The following is a 20,589-nucleotide window of genomic DNA, read 5'->3' on the forward strand; positions in this document are numbered from 1 at the left end:
GTGGTTTCCCTATTTATACAAATAAAGAAGGTGGAACCCAGAGAAATTAAGGGGCTTAATATCCCCATTAAGTGTCAGGGGTTGGATTTGAACCCAGGCCTTCATGAGGCCAAGACCAGGGCTCCAGCCACTATCCTAGATTGCCTCGCCACAACGTGAAACCGTGCCAAAAAATCCACCTGGACTATCATGAGACGGGTGTTGGTCAGCTTGGAGAACAGACTACTCAACAACTTTCCAGTCTTATAAGGCACTAAAGTTCATTTCGAAATGAAAAAGGAAATGGCGGAGAGGCCCCCAGGGACCTCCCAAGTAGGAAGGCCCCATGATGACCCACACTCTGACCTCGGCCACTCCAGGCAGAGATCGGCCTCTGGGTGCACCTTGATCTAAACCACTGAAAATGTCAGCTTTTCGAAGGCAGGCCTTGGTATTGTAAGGGTCTGCCACGAAGTAGGGAAGCTTAACAAATGCTTATTGCTTTGAATTGAATTGTCATTCACTATTTGTTGGCATTTCCTTGAGAGCCAGGGGCAGCTAGGTGGCTCAGTGGATACAGTCCTGGGCCTGGAGTCAGGAAGACCTGAGTTCAAATTTGATCTCAGACACTCACTAGCTGTGTGACTCTGGGCAAGTCACTTCACCCTGTTTGCCTCAGTTTCCTTATCTGCAGAACAATCTGGAGAAGGAAATGGCAAACCTCTTCAAGTATCTTTGCCAAGAAAACCCCAAAGGGGCCCACAGAGAGCCGGACACAACTGAAATGACTGAACAACTTCCCCTATGTATGTACAACACTGGTGGGGGATCAAACAAGGGGCACGTGAGCAAGAAGCTGTGGAAACTGGGTATTCTTTTTCTTTTCAAATAAGACAGGTGCGAAATGTCCCTGTTCTTAATTTCCCATTTGAATCAAAATGACAAAAAAACTCTTCCATAAATGCATCAATGGGCCCATTATATCCACATTGATATTGTGCTTTAAGGAAACAGGAGCAAACAGGTGGACTGACGGCATGGCTACTCAGCTAATTAGTGACAGTGTCAATGCTAGGACTTGAACTCAGGACTCCTGACATCAGGGGCAGCATCCTTATGAAAGCTCACAGAAGATTACCACTCTCCCTTTCCTTCCCCATCCTGCCATCCTCCTTTACCCCTGACAGCTCCCAGATTTCTACCCCCCATGTACCTTGATGCCAGCAAAGAATTCTTTACTCTCAACAACCACACTTTGCATGCCTGGGTCTTCCCGGGAAAAGGCAGATGCGCTGCAGAAAATCTGTTGAGAGAGTTGTTGTCTTAGCAATAAGCCTTTTGAGGACATTTGCCAAAAGCATTTAGTTTGAAAGTTAATTAACTCTTTAACTGTAGGGAAGGTAGAAAAGATCACAGACCTGCTCCTTCACCCTAGGTTTGACCCTGACTCCTTGGTTGGCCCTAGAGCAGCCTTCCTGCAGAAGTCCCAGAATCCCAGTGTCTCAGAGTGGGATGAGAGCTGAGAAAGTGTCATATGCAACCTGTCCCAGAACAAGACCCCCTTCTACATAGTCCCCATTCATAATGTGGTATTTTCGAAAGCTTCCCCTATTGGGTAGACTTTGAGATTAAGTGAAACTGGAAAAATAAATGTGTTTAGGAGATAAGCTTTCTCTTTAAGATCTCATGGGTGGGGCAGCAAGGTGTGGCAGTAGATAAAGCACAGGCCCTGGATTCTGGAGGACTTGAATTCAAGTCCTGCCTCAGACACTTGACACTTACTAGCTGTGTGACCCTGGGCAAGTCATTTAACCCTCATTGCCCCGAAGGAGGAAAAAAAATCTCATGGTCATAAACACCCTTCAGGAATGATATGATCTCTACTTCCAGGGTCCCTATTAGGGGAGGGGAGGTCATGGACATTTTTGGATTTTGCCCTCTAAAATGTTGATTTTTGTTATCAGGAAATAACAAAGTCTGTTTTCTTACAATGAAGAAGCATACTTGGTTTTTTAATCCTCACTCAATCCACTGCTTACTTGGAAAATGGCATTTGAGAGTTATCGTGGCCCCCAAATTGTCTTCCTTGACCAAGCAGGTGATGAGCCTTTCCCAGCTAAACAACAGAAACATTTGTCCATAGCTGGGCCCATAAATGAAGCCTTCTCAGTGCTAGGAGCACCTACAAGAACTTGTTCTCCGGGAGCATAGTCCCTGATCACCTACGGTCACCCCTACACCATGAAGTAGCACCAGAACAGGTTGTCAGTGTATACATTAAAAAATATGGTCTGAGGTAAAGGTGTGAAAATTGGGAAATGATACAAGGTATGTGGGGGTGTCTATTCGAAACACAGAAGACAAAGACATTCACCTGAGAGACACTGACAAAAACCTTGAGGTGGATTTTGTGGAGAATGACCATTGTCTATATTCCCACATATTTCTACCTTTACCCACTTAGAACAGGAAATATCATGAATGCCAAGGGAAATCATTACAAGAACCTCCCTCCTCTCTCTGTTGGAGACAAAGACACATTTTTTAGACAACGTGAGAAATTCATTCAGAACAAGACAATTCTTCAGACCTACCCTATCTCCAAGTCTAAGGTTTATGCCATCAAGTTCTAAAAGGGAGGACTCCTCAACTGTGGTTTCCTGCTTCAGCTCCTCTCTGAGTCCTCCAGAGGAAAGTCTGGACCAAGCAACAAGGAATCCCAGGGAGCCGCTTGTGGGGGACGCCTCAAAGGTGCACTGGAGAAAGATCTTGGTTGCAATCAACTTGATCTCAATTTCTGGAGGGGAGGGTGGTGATGGGGCAGCAGGAGGACCTAGTAGGAAAAATATCTCAATGTTGCTTAGGTTCTCTAAAGAAAATAGGAGCAGGGGGAAGACAATGACTCTGCTTCAAGATTTACTTCATTTAAATGGCTTTTTCTTACTAAAATTATCTCCATGCAATTAAAACATGGGAATTAAGGACATTGTAAAACATTCCAAACATGGTGGGTCCTAAGAAACTCTTGAACAAGAAGCTGGCTCAATTCATTGATATGGGAGACAGGATCACAAAAGACATGACCTTCAGAAAATTCAGGGAAGACACTATAATTTTCTAGTCCTCAACAAGGTGGAAAATGTTCTTTTTTGATGGATTCCCTCTCAAACCCCAATGCAATAGCAATTCACCATGACAGCATGGTTAACTACCAACAATGCACATTTATTGTTTCTATTCATGAGAAAAGTTCACTGAATGAGCATTAAACCAACTTCTGTCTCGAGAAGCAACGGCATTGTTCCAAAGGATGGCCGAAAGACATAAAACCTCCCCCGTTGTATAACATTACCATTCCACAACTTACCAAGGAAACAATTTCCTAATTAAAAACCCAATGACACACTATTTCACCAGGATGCTCTGTTACAAGAACTGCTCTTTCGAAGAGTAATGCCAGTTTTTTAATGAAATGCTAAGAAACAGCCGGCCCAAGTCTTTTGTCGCACAGTTGCAGGAGCATGCACTCTCATTACCTTCAGGAAATTGAAGGAGGATTTTACAATTTTAAATTTAAAAGTGATTCCATGAGCTGGAACGTTTGTAAGAGCCTCACTGTTTTGTTTCATTTTGTTTTAAAGAAAAGGAACAGGTGCCTTATTAAGTGAGCATAAGGATTTCTGAAACATTAGGAAGGTTTTTGATTCATGCCCATGTGCTCCAAAAGAAAACATTGGGCTTCTAAATTTGGGACTTGGGTTGGAAGATCTGCTTTGAGCCATACCCAAGTACAGGGAATCTGGGCCAACTTGAAACTCTGCCATCATGGACACAGCACAGGATAACTAACCCAAACCACAGACTATCCTGAGAATCGACTGGAGCGGGCCAAGGAAATTGAGCCCATCATGAAAAGCCAAGTCTGATACATACCTTGACAGGCACCGCCAGCATCTGCTTCATCAGGGCCACACGTTGGTGATGTTGGGGCAGAAATAGCTGTAAGAAAAACATCTTAATATAGTCTGTTCTTATAAAGGAGCCTAAGAATAGGATATAGAACATTAAGACTTCACCTGCTAATTAATCGGCCAGTCAAGTATTTATTAAACACCTGCTTAGTGCCCAGTATTGTCATAAACTTTAACCCAGAGTGAAGAAACCCAGAGCTGAGTCCACATGGATTCCAGACAAGTTATTTTCCATCCTGGTTCAGATAACATCACATCTCAACAAAAATAAAATAAAATTAGTGACACTCTAAAATCTTAGGTAATTCAGGTGGAGCCTCAGTTTCTACACCTGTAAAATGATATCATATTAGATGTGTGTGTGTAGGTGTAGATGTATGTGTATATATACATTTATATAATACATATATACATACAAATATTCATGTGTGTGTATGTGTGCTTGAACATGTATACACACACACACACACATGCATGATGTAAAAGACCCAGACTCAAACTCAAAAGCAATGGGCTCCCACTGGCTGTATGAGAAAAGTGGTCTTAGAACATAAGGCTGAGGGAGCAGCTAGGGGGTGCAGTGGATAAAGCACCAGCCCTGGATTCAGGAGGACCTGAGTTCAAATCTGGCCTCAGGCACTTGACACTAGCTGTGTGGCCCTGGGGAAGTCACTTAACCCTCATTGCCTCCCAAAACAAATAATTAAATAAATGATAAGATCACTGGAAGTTAGAACTCAGACTCATCCAACCTCTCAAAGCTCCAGCTTCATAATTTTTTAATGGGGAAAATAAAATTTAGTATCATAGGATTTTGTGATGAGACCTTGGCATTATCTCACTCACGCTCTTATTTGTGCAAATAAGGAAACTGACACTCAGAAAGTGACGTTCCCAAGGTCACAATGAATGGGATGACAGAGTTAGTCTTCCTCCCACTGGGCAGCACTGTCTTGTTCACTATCTGGAATAAAGACCTGGCTCTTAGACTCTCCTGGGCTGCTCTTAAAAATTCCAGACCTATGGTGACGTCAGTCAGTCCTCCTCTTCACATTGGGTGGGAGGCAAGTGATCAGTCACCATTATGAAGTGATTGCTGTAGGCCAGACATCATGCTGGGCTCCAGTGATACAAACACAAGGACCTAGCGAGTTAACTGGTTAATAGGGAAGAAACCAGCTTTCCTGTGGAACTCAGACTGAGCAACGTGGGAGTTTGCTCCTCTTGACCAAGCGTGTTTGTACAGGTCTTGTATTTCTTTTTCCCCCAATGAGTTAAAGTGGAAGGACAAAAGGGAATAGGAAGAGATGTGTGTGTGTGTGTGTGTGAGAGAGAGAGAGATGTGTGTGTGTGTCTGTGTGTGTGAGTGTGTGTGTGTGTGAGAGAGAGAGATGTGTGTGTGTCTGTGTCTGTGAGTGTGTGTGTGTGTGTGTGTGTGAGAGAGAGAGATGTGTGTGTCTGTGTGAGAGAGAGAGATGTGTGTGTGTGTGAGAGAGAGAGAGATGTGTGTGTGTGTGTGAGAGAGAGAGAGAGAGATGTGTGTGTGTGTGTGAGAGAGAGAGATGTGTGTGTGTCTGTGTGTGTGTCTGTGTCTGTGAGTGTGTGTGTGTGAGAGAGAGATGTGTGTGTCTGTGTGAGAGAGAGAGAGATGTGTGTGTGTGTGAGAGAGAGAGAGAGATGTGTGTGTGTGTGTGTGTGAGAGAGAGAGAGAGAGGTGTGTGTGTGTGAGAGAGAGAGATGTGTGTGTATGTGTGTGTGTGTGAGAGAGAGAGAGAGAGAGAGAGATGTGTGTGTGTGTGTGTGTGGGAGAGAGAGAGAGAGGGGTGTGTGTGTGTGTGTGTGTGTGTGTGTGTGTGTGGGAGAGAGAGATGTATGTGTGTGTGTGTGTGGGAGAGAGAGAGAGATGTATGTGTGTGTGTGAGAGAGAGAGATGTGTGTGTGTGTGTGTGTGTGTGTGTGTGAGAGAGAGAGAGAGAGAGAGAGAGAGAGAGAGAGAGAGAGAGAGAGAGAGAGAGGGAGAGGTGGGGGGAGACAGAGAGACAGAGAGAGAGGAAAAGAGGGGAAGGGAGGGAGGGAGGGAGGGAGGAAGGACATCATCACCACAGCTGACATTTATATAGTACTTACTACACAACAGGAATTATGCTAAGCCATTTTATAATTATTATCTTATTTGATCCTCACAACAACCCTGAGAAGTAGGTGCTATTATTATCCTCATTTAATAGTTGAGACAACTGAGGCAAATAGGGAATAAATGACTTGCCAAGAATCACACAACTACTAAAATGTATCAGGATGAATTTGACTTGGGTCTTCCTTGAGGCCTGGTAGTCTATTTACTGAACCATAGGAAGGAAGGAAGGAAGGAAGGAAGGAAGGAAGGAAGGAAGGAAGGAAGGAAGGAAGGAAGGAAGGAAGGAAGGAAGGAAGGAAGGAAGGAAGGAAGGAAGGAAGGAAGGAAGGAAGGAAGGAAGGAAGGAAGGGAGATCAGTCACTGAGACATCCTTTTGAAAATCAGGAGAAATGAACAGAAAGGTGAGGAAGCAGCAAAACAAATTTGAAAGTGAACAGGTCAAACATATATTTTAAAAGGACAAGTGAGTTTTACATACTAAAGGCTTGCATTTTCATGTCCACAATCCTCTTTTTCTGTTCTCCTATGTCTATACAAATACCCATTCTATCTGATAGTTAAATTAAAAAGAAAAAAGAAAATAATTTTAAGAAAAGAAAAAAGTAACTAGGCTAAACTAATGCCTAGTAATGTAAGCTATGAAAGCATTTCTATGATGTCACACATTGAGCCTGACTATTAAGCAAGAATGAAGAGGATATAGAAATTTACACATTCAAAATTCCAGAAAAAAAAAGGAAAACACTATAAAACTTCTGCCTTTCTAATATAATCACATTCCTTAAACACATTTTAATTCAGGATATATGACCAATTTATCAAATAAAATTTGTAGTTAGAGTACATATCTTTTTTTTTCAGTTCAGAGCTTCCCATCACACATAGTAATTTGCCTTTAAATGGAATGTAGCCCTGTAAGCATGTTCCAGTAGCAAGATGTTTTTCCATTACGAAAGCAAATGATGTGCTATAGGAAAATTCAGAAAATAATACAAGGCAGAATGAAGAAAACATTTCTTCAGAGTTTCAATGATTTTCTAAATTGCTGTAGTTATTTCTTCCAATACAAAAAACAACCAATATAAATAACATCATTCTGCCTTCCTAGGTGTAGAGACTACATTCAGCACCTGCCAGGCATGGAATGTTGGGCTCTACCCTTCAAAATATGGAATGAACAAAAGAGAACTGTTTTGCACCCAAGAATTTAGTAAAAGAAAGTTCATCTTGAGTATATAAAACTTACATTAGAACAGTCTTGAATACAATCCATAATCTTGAATTAATGTCATCATCAAAAGATATTTTAGGAATGTCTTTTCTTTTTTCTTAATAATTAATTTGAAAACAAACACTGTTAGCATTTTAGTGTCTTTTTACTCATGTTCTTCATTAATTGATCAAAAAACAAGTTTGAAACTTGGAGTCAGGAAGACCTTAGTTCAAATACCACCTAGGATACCTTCTGATTGGTCACCTTGGTCACCTCGATTCAGTTTCTTCATATAGAAAGTAAGGATGACTATAGAACCGACCTCAAAGGGTGACTGTAAAGAGCGAGTACTCAAATGCATGCAAAGAACTTTGAGAGCTTTAAAGGGTTGCATAGATATACTTGTTAAGATGTAGAAGAAAGAACAGGAAGAGAAGGAGAAGAGCAGAAGCAGCAACATCAACAACCAGACCACAAACAAGAAGAGCACAACGCTGCTACTGCCTCTGCCGCCACTGGTGATGATGGTGGCACACGTGGCCATGGTAACAATGGTGCCTGCTTCCAGACCCTGGAGGCACAGGTCGAATGCTTTGCATTGCCTCAAAGTGTCAGGACCTGCTTTAAGAGCTTGGAATCCCCTCTCAGGGCACTCTTCAAAGGCTGGACCATCCAGGAGGATATTGGAGAGCTGACTCTTGCTCAGGCATGGGTTGGCTTAGAGCATCTCAACATGAACTCCATTCCAACACAGATTTTTGCCTCTGCTACCGGCTTCAGGAGAATGTGATGCAGAAAAAGGATCAAAGGGTTTGTATAGACTCAGCATGCCTCTAATTACTTGGCCTCTTCTCTTAAGAGTGCCACGGAAGGAAGGGCTGATGCCAAGTGACTTTTAATGGGTTCTCAATAGCTACGGGCTCTTTCTTCTTTATTGTGACATAAATGCAAATGTGGAGGTGTCTAAATTGAGCCAACAGAGCCACATGACAGAATGATTAAGCAAGGGGGGAGGGCACAAAAGGAGGAAAGTGTAGGTTTCAGGATCCCAATGAAAACGATGCCAAAAATAAGCAATGTGTGTGAAAACCACAGTTAACGGACATGGAGGCATTTCAAGAATTTGTCAAAGTGATCAGACTCTGAAGGGTTCACAGTGAAATGCACATTGAAAAGGTGGGTAAAGGGAAAGGTCACTGGGTTCAGTGTAAGAAGAATCCTTGGGTTCTAATTCCACCTCCACTGATTGATAGCTAACTGAACCTGGGAAGGCATCTATCTACTTTAAACCTTAGTTTCTTTATCTGTAAAGTGGGAATAGCAATATTTTCTATGTTCATTTCACAGAATGATTGTGAGTAAATCTCTCTCTCTCTCTGTCTCTGTCTCTCTCTATACATATATATACATATACATATATATATGTCTTCATATTGATTCAAAAATATATGAAGCACCAACAATCATCCAGGTGAGCAGTGAGAAGGACCTGAACTGGAGGTGGGGCTGGGGTGGGGGTATGGTGGACTGAGTGAAGATAAGAGATGCTACAGAAGGGTAATTGACAAGCCTTGGCAAACCCAGTCGATGTGAGAGGTGGAGATGCAAGGTCAAAGCTAGTGGTGCCCCAACAGGGAAGTCTGAAAGGTGGGCAGGCTTAGGGAAAGAAGGCAAGTTCCATTTGGGATGTGTTGGTTTTCAGGTGCTGCTGGGGTCTCTAGGTGAAGATAGAGTTATAGATTTATAGAGTTATAATTACATACATGATATAGCCAAAAAGTGATGCAATGGTTTTCTGAGACTTAGGGTAGCTAGTCTAGTCACTTTATAGCTTGTAAGTCATTCTAAAAATTCCTTCCCCAGTGGATCTTATCATTGTTCCGCTTGTCAGTATGTAAGACATGGTGGGATGGAGTGTTCTCCCCCATTTTTAGCATTCATTATCCCAGTGACCCTTATCTGAGGTCCCATGGCTCCTATCTGGATTCATTTGGAGCTCTCTTGTTCATTATACAAGTTGATACTAGTCTTTTTTTATTCTATTATGGATATAGCTCAGTCACATCTATCTATCTACAGTGTCTTCAGCTAGCCAATGAATATGTTCCACATCCTGGGTTCCATCTAGTCAAGCCTTGGGTGGCCTGCCACCTTTTTTGTATCACTGGCTCATCTAGGGATTGCACAAAATATATCCAACAGGGTCACCAAAAACTTGACTTTCTACCTGTTTCATGAAGGGTTCTGGTCACTTCACTACCTATTCTACTAATTCCTCATGTTATCAGCCTTGCCCCTTCCTGGGTATCCTTCACCCAGCCACCTTTATATTCTGCCTTCTTCCATGAGAGTGTATGCTCCCTGAAGGTAGGGGGTGTCCTGTTCACTTGTATTGTATCCTCAGGGCTTAGCATAGGGCCCAGAACACAGTAAATGCCTCATAAATGCCCTTCTTCTCTTCTCTTCTCTCTCTTCTCCTTCCTTCCTTTTTATTTCTCTTTCATCTCTCTTTCTTTCTCTTTCTTTTTTTCTTTCTTTTTTCCCATTTCTCTCTCTCTCTCTCTCTCTCTCTCTCTCTCTCTCTCTCTCTCTCTCTCTCTCTCTCTCTCTCTCTCTCTCTCTTTCTCTCTCTCTCTCTCTGTCTTGCCCCCATCCATCCATCCATCCAGTGGAAGATTGGCCAAAAAGGGTAAGGAAACCCAAGATATTGCAATGTACCAGGGGCATCTCCATAATGCACTTTAGCCTGGGACTCCGCCAGAACACAGGAAACCAGGTTTATCATCAGGTCTCTAGTATTTTCCCCACCTCCAGTTTTGGAGCTCATCTCCCTGATCTGCTCATGGTTGATGGCTTGGAGCAGAGACTAACTCAACCAAAGTTTGCGTGTCTGTGACATACATCTGGTCTCTAGCACTGAGCGGAGCACCTAGGAAATCCTTCCTCACTCTTGGTTCAAACAATGAGGTGGGGCAGGATGGTCCTGTGCAAAGAGCTCTGGATTTGGAATCAGAGCCCCTGGATTCAAAACCCAGCTGGCAGTTTGGGGAGCTGAGCTTTGCAGTGGATCTCTCACCTTCTGCACAGTACCCCATGCAGCCCTGGGTTGGCTGCAGAAAGTAGACCAGGAAGGGACTGCAGTTCCTCACGGTCACAGGAATCCGGAACAGGCAACAGTCCTTGGCAGCACCGAAGAACTCCCAGGAGGCACAGGCTGTCAACTGCACAACTTCCCCTGGCAGCGGCAAGACCTCACCTTCTCTCAGGGATAACCAGAGCGGGACCTGGGTACCACAGCGGTTCACCTATTCCAGGAAGGAAAAAGAGCAGAAGGCAGAGCAGATATTAGGGGAGAAGCAAAGCTGACCCCACACTAGAGCTGGGCCAGAGCAGATCCCTGTTTCTGTTTCTGTTTAGGAAGGGTTGGGGGAGGACCAGTGCACCCTCTGCCTAGCTGAGCCCCCTCCCCCAGCTCTGGGAGTCCTGGAGTCTTGGGCTGCAAATACTAGAAAGGTAGTACCATATCCTGTGCTTGTCTTTAATGGCAGCTTTAAAAGACCAAGCACCATACTCTGCCAGGCCCTCAGCCATCCCAAGCCAGATACACCTGGGGAATTCCCTTTGCACTTAGCTGGATGCACAAAATAAACTTCTGTGTTCTCTACAGGTTTCCAGAGGAACATGGATTCTCTGAATTGACACCATGTCAATAAGGGGATCTAGGGGGTGGGGGTGGGGGCAGAAGAAGGAATGACATTAGATGTAATATGATTCAACAAAGAGCTGGGTCAAATCCCATAATGGCCTTTACTAAAATGTGATTCTGGGAAAGTGGCTTAGCCTCTCTGTAACTCAGTTTGCCCATCAGTGAAATGTGGAGATTGAATTTAACCTCATTTTCACGTGTCGGCATGGTTATGCTTAAGATTTGACAAGTCACACTTCAGCAATAAGCAGTAAGGTGGTACAGTGGATAGTGTCCTGGGTCTGAAGTAAAGAATACCCTTCATGAGTTCAAATCTGGCTTCAGACACTTTGTAGCTGAGTGAACCTGGGCAAGTCACTTAATCCTGTTTGTCTTGGTTTCCTCATCTGTAAAAATGAGCTGGAGAAGGAAATGGCAAACCACCCTAGTATCTTTACCAAGAAAACCTCAGATGGGGTCACAAAGAGTTGGACATGACTGAAACAATTGAATAACAAGGCTTTAGCAATATGTGAACCAAGAATTACCAGAAGAACAGACTCAAAGAGGCAGAGGAACTAGAGACCAAATTGCCAACATTCCCTGGATTATGGAGAAAACAAGGGCATTCCAGAAAAACCTCTACTTCTACTTCATTGACTAAATCCATCGACCATATAGATCACAAGGAAATATGACAGTTCCTCAAAGAGACGGAAAGACCAAATCATCTTATTTGTCTCCTGAGGAGTCTTCATACGGGTCAAGAAGCAACCGTTAGAACCAACCATGGAACAACTTTGGAAAAGGATTCTGACAAGGTTGCATATCGTCACCTCATTTATCTAACAAAATGCCAGACTGAACAAATCTCAGATATGCAGATGATACCACTCTAAAGGCAGAAAGTGAAGCTATTAAGAAGCCTCTTGGATAGGGGTGAAAGGGGAGAGTGTAAAAGCTGACTTAAAGCTTAACAGAAAGAAATAAAAAGATCTCGGTGACTGGTCCCACCACTTCCTGGCATACAGGGGGACGAGCAATGGAAGCAGCGTCAGACCTAATATTCTTGGACTCAAAGATCACTGCAGATTGTACAGCCATGAGATCAAAAGATGCTTGCTCCTTGGAAGGAAAGCTCTATCAAATCTGGGCAGACTAAAAAAGAGAGACATCACCTTACCAACAAAGACTGGTGTCATTACAGCTACAATTTTTCCAGTAGCAATGTATGGCTGTGAAAGTTGGACTACAAGAAAGGTTGACTACCATGGAATAAACATTTTCAAATGATGGTGATAGAGAAAACTTTTGAGAGTCCCTAGGACATTAAGGAGATCCAATCAGTCCATGCTTAAACAAATTAATTCAGGGGGCAGCTAGGTGGCACAGTGGATAAAGCACCAGCCCTGGATTCAGGAGGACCTGAGTTCAAATCTGGTCTCAGATACTTGACACTTAGTAGCTGTGTGACCCTGGGCAAGTCACTTAACCCTCATTGCCCTGCAAAAACAAACAAACAAAAAGAAAAAAAAAGAAATTAATTCAGACTACTCATTGGAAGGACAAATACTAAAGCTGAAGCTTAAATACTTTGGTCACAAAATAAGAAAACAGGATTCACTGGCAAGATCCTGATATTGGGAAAGATTGAAGGCAAAAGGAGGAGACAGCAGAAGGTGAAAGGGAGGGATAGTGTCAGGAAAGCAATGCCCATGATCTGGGACACCCTTTGGGGGATGGTGGAGGATGCTGTGATCCGTGGGCTCACGAACAGTCAGCCATAACTGAGTGAACAACAAGGACCCATGCGTAGAATGAAATGTAGGTGGTGAGGGCATCCTTCCCTTCAGGGAGGCTAGCCTGTCTCCTGGAGCCCTGCCTTCCTCCCCACCATCTCCACAGCTGCCATAGTCATTCCCCTGGTGTTTGTTTGCCTGACGGAAGGCACCACTGAGGAGAGCTAAGACTCTTGGCTTCCAGGTCTATGGTTCCCTTGGGCTGTAAATGAGTGCTGTGCTTTCCTGGCCATTTTGCTTAGTCTGTAGCATCCCATCCCTTCCCTTCTACTCCATCTTTGTGCCCAACAAATCCAAAGGACATCATGATTCACTGGACCATGAAAAAAAACATGACATACCCTGAGCCCTTCTGTGCAGAGACAATGTGACACAATACCTCCACACATGTGGTTGGCATCTCTGCAGGTCTGTCTGAGATCAGGAAGCGGTACCATCCTGGGCGGAGGGAATGGTCACAGATCAGCTCCACTGGCTGCTGCCTTTGTGATGGGTCAAAGTGCACACTCCTCCGAGGGTTCTTTAGGATCTGGTGACCTCCAGGAGAGCATTCTTGAGCTGGGGACAAGGGTGAAGCTTCAAACTGCAGTCTGCTTTGTACCCCTGGGGGCATGCTTAGAAGGAGCCCTGTTTTCAGGGTAAGCTTAGGTGTCATTAAAGCACTGCACCACTTCCCAAAGGTGCCAGCCAACCCCCTCCCCTCTTCCAGCTCCTGCCCAGGAAATGGCCACGGAGGGACCAACTTCCTGGGCTGTCCATCCAGCTGGACTTCAGACTTTTCCTAAAACAAAGGCCCTCTTTTCTACTATGGATAATGTGCCAGGGATGCTGGCTTTTGGTGATAGAGTACCATGGCCCCTGAAAAGTGAGAACCGAGGGTTACCCAAAGGGGAATGGGGAGGGGCATGGCATCCATGAGTCTCCTGAGTGCAGGAGAAGCAGTAGAAAGGGGGCTGTCAGAGTTATCATGGGGAAGGAGGTGAGCCAGTCCCTTAGAGAGAGTACGGGACAGCCCGTGTTCTCCCCTGGTGGTCGTGCAACACCAAAAGCCCAGGACTGCCATAGAGGATGTAGACATGAACAAGATTCAGCAAGAGGAGAGGACAAGGATATCCAGGTCTATCATCCTCGTTTAACAAATCAGACCACTGAGGCAAACAGGGTCCCGTGATGTGCCCAAGGTCACACAGCTAATGAGTTTCTGAGACAGGATTTGAACTCCCAGTCAAATACTCTATCCAGAGGTCCACTCATGGCTCCCCTTAAGAGAAACTCAACAGAAGACTATGGATCTTATTCTAAATGTGATGGAAGTCTGTAGAGGTCGACCTTCATGTTTGAGAAAGCAATTGGCCCCCATTTCTGTCAAGCTATGGAATATATTGAATCTCCCTGTGGATGACAGTGCTTATTCTTGGGCCCCTTTCTCTGTTGCAACTTCATTGACCATAGAATTTATTCCATGGATGTGAAGGATTTTACATATGAGACATTTAAAAAATGTTTATGTAAATCGATCCTGATCAAACAATTTACACAGTAAATGTATTGGGCCATTATATGTGCATTAGGTACTCTATAGAATAGGGATTATTAACCTGGGGCCATAAGTGTGTTTTTTAAAAATATCTTCATAACTGTGTTTCAATATAATTGACTATCTTTGTAATCCTACATAATTTGTTTTATAAATTAAAAATATGATTCTAAAGAGGGCTTCATTGGCTTGGTGGAAATGGGATCATAACACGCAAAAGGGTAGAAAAAGTACCCACTGTCACTGCTAACTTCCCTTCAGTTATGCCTTAAGAAATGAACAAAATAATTCCTTTACATCCATTAGGATTTCACTTCTTGGATATATTTAATCTACTAGGAGAAAGAGAAATCCATAATCCTAAATTTATAAAAACAAATTTGAGGATGAGACAATATCTCAAATGTTCAGCCATTTTCTTCTGGGGATCAAGCAAGTGTCTAGTGAAGTAAGAGCCAGCCTTAACTCGAGAGGGATTGAATAACATTCAGCATCGTAAAGAAGAGATAAATGGGTGGTGACTTTATTTGACACCAAGACAGAAAAAGAGTCATAGGTCTCTTGTAAGATGGTGAATGTCATACTTACAGATATTAACTAAATCTGAATCAAAAGTGCCTTTCCTTACCCCTCCGGCCCCCATGCAGATAAATACAAAAAAAACATTAAGAGGAAGCCATGGTCCTTGACTTCCTGGAGATTGGATCCTTCCAAGGACAAGATAGGAATGGATACCGAAGAGTTAGGTGTTTACTGAAATGCAAAAGCGAACATCACAAATGGAAATTAAAAGCAGTCCGTGATTGCTGCTTTAATCACCAGCCTTCCCGAAGCATAAACTCAATTCATGGGTTCTATAAAAGAGCAATTCTGAAAGTAATAACAGGGTGTTACTAAAGCTGCTGACTGTAAAATCACATCTAAGAGCAGAGTAGCGGCCCAGTTAACAGAAGTTAGCTTGGCCCCACTGGCTGGCTGGCTTATTCTTGGAGGTTTTCCTGAACTCATTCCCTAAACCGAGTCAAGGAACAAAGTGAGAACAAGAGGGAAATTACCCAGACAGCTCCTCCTTTGTCTGGCCCCACTCCTTCCCAGGGAGCCCATTCCCCCAACTAGCCTTCTGGGATGTTGAGGCTAACTCAGAGCTTCTCACTGGGGCGATCTCCTCTTTCTTTAGAGTCAGGTTTTTCATAACACATTTTACAAAGGGCTTAAAAAGAGGTGTGGACCATGACTCTGGGTCTGTTCTGAAATTTCAGGAAAGGCTGAAAGGACCCCCCCCCCCAACTTCTGGGATGGGCTACACATTCTCAGGTAGACAGAAGTGCCTTCAGCTGCCCTGATTAACCAATCAATTTGAGAAAAGCATCAGAGGACAGGGCTGGGCAGGGCAAGGCCCCAGGCTGAAGAGGCTGGATTAGATCCAAGAAGTAGTACCCTACTAGGTGAAATAAGGCTATCTTAAGAGTCTTACAAGGGAGCTGACCTTCCCTGTGACCCGACAGGCAGAAATGAATACCAGGTAAGAGCCAGAGTGCCCCCTCCTCCTCAAAGCATAATTGCATCAACTCTCCCTAGAACCCCCAGAGTCTTGGGGAGAGGCAGAGGCTTAAGCATAGGGACTGGAAAACAGAAGCCAGTCCTGGTTTGTTTGCTCATCAAAGTATCCTTAAGCCTGGTTTCCCAGAAGGACTGAGGGCAGCTTGTTATAGTGGGTCGAGTACCCTCAGTTTCCTCAGCTTTAAAATGGACTTCACAGGGGCAGCTAGGTGGCACAGTGGATAGAGCACTGGCCCTGGAGTCAGGAGTACCTGAGTTCAAATCCGGCCTCAGACACTTAACACTTGCTAGCTGTGTGATCCTGGGCAAGTCACTAAAAAAAAAAAAAATGGACTTCACAGATTTGTTGTGAGGCTCATTAATGACTCACATGGTAACTTTCACCTTCCCATATGAGGTCAGAGCAGTGAGGGGTCCTCCAAACCCCAGACCCAAAACGCTGTCAGGCAGTAATGAACAAGGAACCCCAGAAGGCAGGTCTAGCCAGTGTTGGCCAGAGTTCCCTGGCCACTGTGATGGCTTGGGGGCACCCCTTCCCTCCCCCTTGCTCTGGGGATCTGACTTAGTACCTTTTCCCTTCAGAGATGGGGACAGGGAGTCAGGTGGCCAAGCAATAGGAGATGTCCTTCTCCTGCCCAGGATACTGAGGCTAGCTCAGAGCTGCTTAATGTTTTACAGGGATGGATTCTTCTGGCAGAGATGGACAAGGGGTGTCCTGAGGGTCACAGAGATAATGGTGCAAAGCACTTTGCAAACCTTAAAATGCTCTATAGCTGCCTGTCATTAGCCTAGAGTCACCAGGCCTCTGGTCTGGTGGTGTCTTTGTTCCTAGAGCCTCCTACTGCCTCCTGCTAAGTTCAAGCAAGTTTATAGAGCAATATAGGGTGTGCTAGTAATGTTTAACAACCAGGCTCTCCAGAAGAAAAAAAAGTTCAGAAAGCACAGGCACACACTTATTTTACCTGCGTTTATCTGAAGTCTGGACAGAGAACAAAATAATATATTGGGCACTGATCTGTGGCGATTGTAGATTCTGGGGTGTAAGTGCTGAGATTTTAACAATAGTGGAAACCTTCCTCTGGTCAATTTGGGGCTCATGAAGAGGGCACCTTGGTGGGGGGGGGGGCTGGGAGTAAGAGAGATGTGGGCCTGACCTGGCAGAGGATTGAAAGCACTTGTGCTCCAGACAAACACACACAAAGAATCCACGCTGAGCCACGACCCCTGCTCTGCTTCCCATAACCAGAGGGATCTCTGGGCACGTGTAACAGACGTCCTGGCTGGAACCCTCCCCTCCCCTCCTCCCCCCCTAGGGTGCCAAGACAGCAGGATGGCTCTTACCTTGACTGCCCGTCTCTGCTCCCACAGATGCCCCCGGGTCCACCATCCAGGAGCAGATAACAGTCACCCAGAGCACCGGGTAGCCTCCAGCCGGGGTCCCCAGACCCATTGTGATCACCAGGAAGCCCGAAGTTCTCAAAGAGCCAGGCTGGGGGAGGAGAAAGGATGTCCAGCGCCCCTCCCTCCAAATCTCCTAGCCACGAGGCTCTGTGGCACTCCTTCCCCACCTCCCTGTCTGGCGAGGATCTACTCTCCTGCCTTCCCACCAGACCCGTCGTCCTGCAGAGCTCAGGCACCACTATGGCTTTGCTGTGGCCTCTGGGTGGGACTGGGGATGTCAAGATGCTCTGGTCCCCAGCCCTGGCCCCTCTCTTTTCCCCTCCTACCACTTCCTCCTCCTCCTCAGCCCCTAGGAAACAACGACTTGGGCCAGGATGTCTGGAGGCATTATCCCCTCCTCTCTTATTTTCTCTCCTCCCCCTTTCCTGCCCCCTCCCCAGCAGCCACCCTGTGCAGAGAACAGGAGCTACCAGAGCTGGGAGGTGGGTCCAGGCCAGACCTGCCTCTATACACACAATAAGCCTGCCCCTTAAGGCGGGAGATGCCCTCTTCCCCCACTCCCCCAGGGTCCTGGGACCGGGAGGAGCAAACAGTGTCAAAGGTGGGAAAGGTCTAGCTGACTGCCACTGGGGAGGCCCCTTCCAGGTGACAAAGCCCCCCTTGCGCAGTCATAGGGTAGGGCTATAAGAATCACCTTCATTTTGCTGCAGAAATCATTGAGGTTCAAAGAGGTCATAACAGTTTATAAGATGCTTACTACATGCCCAGCACTTCACTTCACAAAGCTGGTCCTTGTAACAACCCTGGGAGGCAGGTGCTGCTGTTATTATCCTGATTGTAGAGATGAGGAAACTGAGGCAAACAGAGGCAAAGTGTTTTGCCCAAGGTCATGGAGCCAGTGTGTGGTTTGAACTCGAGTCTTCTTGACTCAACTTTGTCATCTACCTGGGTCCTGGTTCATTAAACTTCCCCAGAGGCACGGCTCACAGATCCTCTGAAATGTGGGTGCCCTCACACTCTGGCTAGCCTCATGCAGAGCAAAGTCTTGAAGGAAAATGGGGACTTATATATACCTGTGTGTGTGTGTGTGTGTGTGTGTGTGTGTGTGTGTGAGTGTGAGTGAGGGGGGGGGTGGGGGGAAGGAGGGGAGAGGGGACTAATCCAGAGGAGGGGAGGGATTTTATATAAATGGATGTCCAGACAATGTAGAGGGTCCCCACTGTGGATCTTCACAGCAGATTTATTGCCTCATCACACCCCCTTTCTAGCACTTATGAGAACTAAGAAGTTGGCTCCTGTCCCCAGAGTCAGTCTGGGTGCCACCTTCTTGAGAATTGGAGACGTTCAGCCCCCCCCCCCCTACTCTTTCCCCCGGGACACTGTATATTGGTGGAATAGCGCCCTAGGGTTATGGGGAAATGTTTTGTAACCAAGGTTCTTGCCATTTAACTAAGAGTTTTATTCTTCTCTAAAATGAGGGAGGTAGACTAAATGATCTCTCAGGGTCCTTCCAAGGTAGGTCTGTGACCTGTGACCTCTGAGTCCCATGTTCCTCATCTATACGATGGGGACAACAATGCTTGCATATCTTCAACCCCAAGCTTCTTGTGAGGAAGGAGCTTCATAAGCCTTAGAGTGCTCTAGAAATGGGAACGTTGACTATTGTCATCCATCCTCCATCAAGGGCAATGTCACCATAATCACTTGTCAGTAGTTGTGTCTGCACAAGTCAAGTGAATGGGTGGCTTCAGAGCCTCGCAGTACACGGGTTCGCTGTGGAGATGAATTCTTTCAAGTGAATTGGACCCATCATTTGGACCGCAGTTGACGTTTACACATGCCAGAGGGCAGTGCCCACATGGGTCTCCTCCTAATCACCCCCTCTAACTGCATGACCTCAGAGCAAACACATCTTCCAGCCCAAACCAGCCAGGATGTCCTCACCTTCCTACATCTGTAAATGGCTCTGATGCTCCCCAGTGACCCAGGCTCAAAGCCTCGGACTCTCTGGGACCTCCTCCTTCTGCCTGCCTCCCTATGGTCAGTCAGTCACTTTGTCTGAAGGAGTCTCTCTCCTCAGTGTCCCTCCCCATGGCTGCCATCACTACCCTGGGCTCCCATCTAGTACCTTGTGTGCTGCAATGGCTCTTACAGGCCCCCCAGCCTAGAGGCTCTTCCCTTCAATTCCTCTGCATGCCATTCCCTTACAACTGACCATCAAGGCCATGATCCTAACAAGAAACTCCCCATGGCTGCCTTTGGCTTCTGCCCTAAGGACCCTGGGATCTTTCCACCCGACTCGATGGGAAAACCTCCCCTAGCTGAGAGCACTGACTGTCTGCTCTATTTGTTCCCCTGCATTTCACACACAGTGGTTAATCAATACGTTTTTTTTTTCATTTCTTTGGCCCTGTATGTGACCCCTTCACTCAAACCACACTAATGTCTGTGGCCTGTGCTTTCTCCCCTTCTCTCTGCCCACCCATATCCCATCCATCTTTCAAGGCTCAGATCCAATCCTACTGTTATCTGTGTTTAACTCCCAGAACTCTTCTTTTTGGTACCAGTTATTTGTACTGGATACACGTAATGAAGCTGGATACACATCCATTAAGGAGAGATGTAGGCTTGAAGCTTCCTTTGGACACTTCCTCGCCATGTGACCCCACAGCTAAGTTTGGACCTCGGGTTCATCATCTGGAAAAGGAAGAGCAGGAAGAAAGAGACATGCAAATTCTTATGAATTCTCCTTCCCTGCTGATTTCCCTTGTCTTCCCGAATAGACTTGCACCTGCAGACTCAAGGTCAGTCAGTTATAGGGTGATAAGACACAGACATACTGTCCCCACGTTGGCTTATTGATAGTAAATCAATTCAAATTGTTAAACGATCCTTAATAGTGGCCATGAGAGCGCTGCATAAAACACACCCGAAGGAAAGAGAAAACTTGAGGGCGTTAGTGACGCTGCAAGTAGAACCTTACCCTGGGGCTGGGGCCAGGCGGGTAACAGTGATTTCTTCAGATGAAAAACCTCATGTGGCATAAAATCACGGTGGCCCAGGATGAGCTCAGTGGAGGAGTGAGGGGGCCCCACCCTCTCAGTTCTGAGCAAACAAACCAGGACTTACCTTCATGGAGAAGCAAACTGGGATGTGTGGGGGAAATTCTACAGCTGCTCCCGGAATTGTTCTTCCCTCTGTACAGGACTTCCAGCCAGATAAGTCTATTGGTTGTTATGCAAATTTGTCACTGCCCTTCCTTGATGTTTCTGCCCCTAGGATCCTTGGGATTTTCCAGCCTCCCCTC

The 20,589-nt window shown here is 45.4% G+C and overlaps 1 protein-coding gene across 1 annotated transcript in view; it reads right to left on the reverse strand.

The window, feature by feature from the left end:
* Window positions 1-20,589, reverse strand: part of VWDE (von Willebrand factor D and EGF domains) — a 57,352-nt gene that overhangs the window by 35,784 nt on the left and 979 nt on the right. Inside the window, exons 4-11 of the mRNA XM_043967467.1 lie at window positions 20,266-20,387; window positions 17,489-17,631; window positions 17,223-17,370; window positions 13,164-13,342; window positions 10,377-10,605; window positions 3,913-3,978; window positions 2,574-2,812; window positions 1,193-1,282 (exon numbers count right to left, since the gene is read on the reverse strand). Coding sequence (XP_043823402.1) covers window positions 1,193-1,282; window positions 2,574-2,812; window positions 3,913-3,978; window positions 10,377-10,605; window positions 13,164-13,342; window positions 17,223-17,370; window positions 17,489-17,631; window positions 20,266-20,387 — 1,216 coding nt within the window. The remainder of the gene's footprint in view (window positions 1-1,192; window positions 1,283-2,573; window positions 2,813-3,912; window positions 3,979-10,376; window positions 10,606-13,163; window positions 13,343-17,222; window positions 17,371-17,488; window positions 17,632-20,265; window positions 20,388-20,589) is intronic.

Source organism: Dromiciops gliroides, chromosome 5, assembly GCF_019393635.1.
Source record: "Dromiciops gliroides isolate mDroGli1 chromosome 5, mDroGli1.pri, whole genome shotgun sequence".
In the NCBI taxonomy this organism is placed as follows: domain Eukaryota; kingdom Metazoa; phylum Chordata; class Mammalia; order Microbiotheria; family Microbiotheriidae; genus Dromiciops; species Dromiciops gliroides.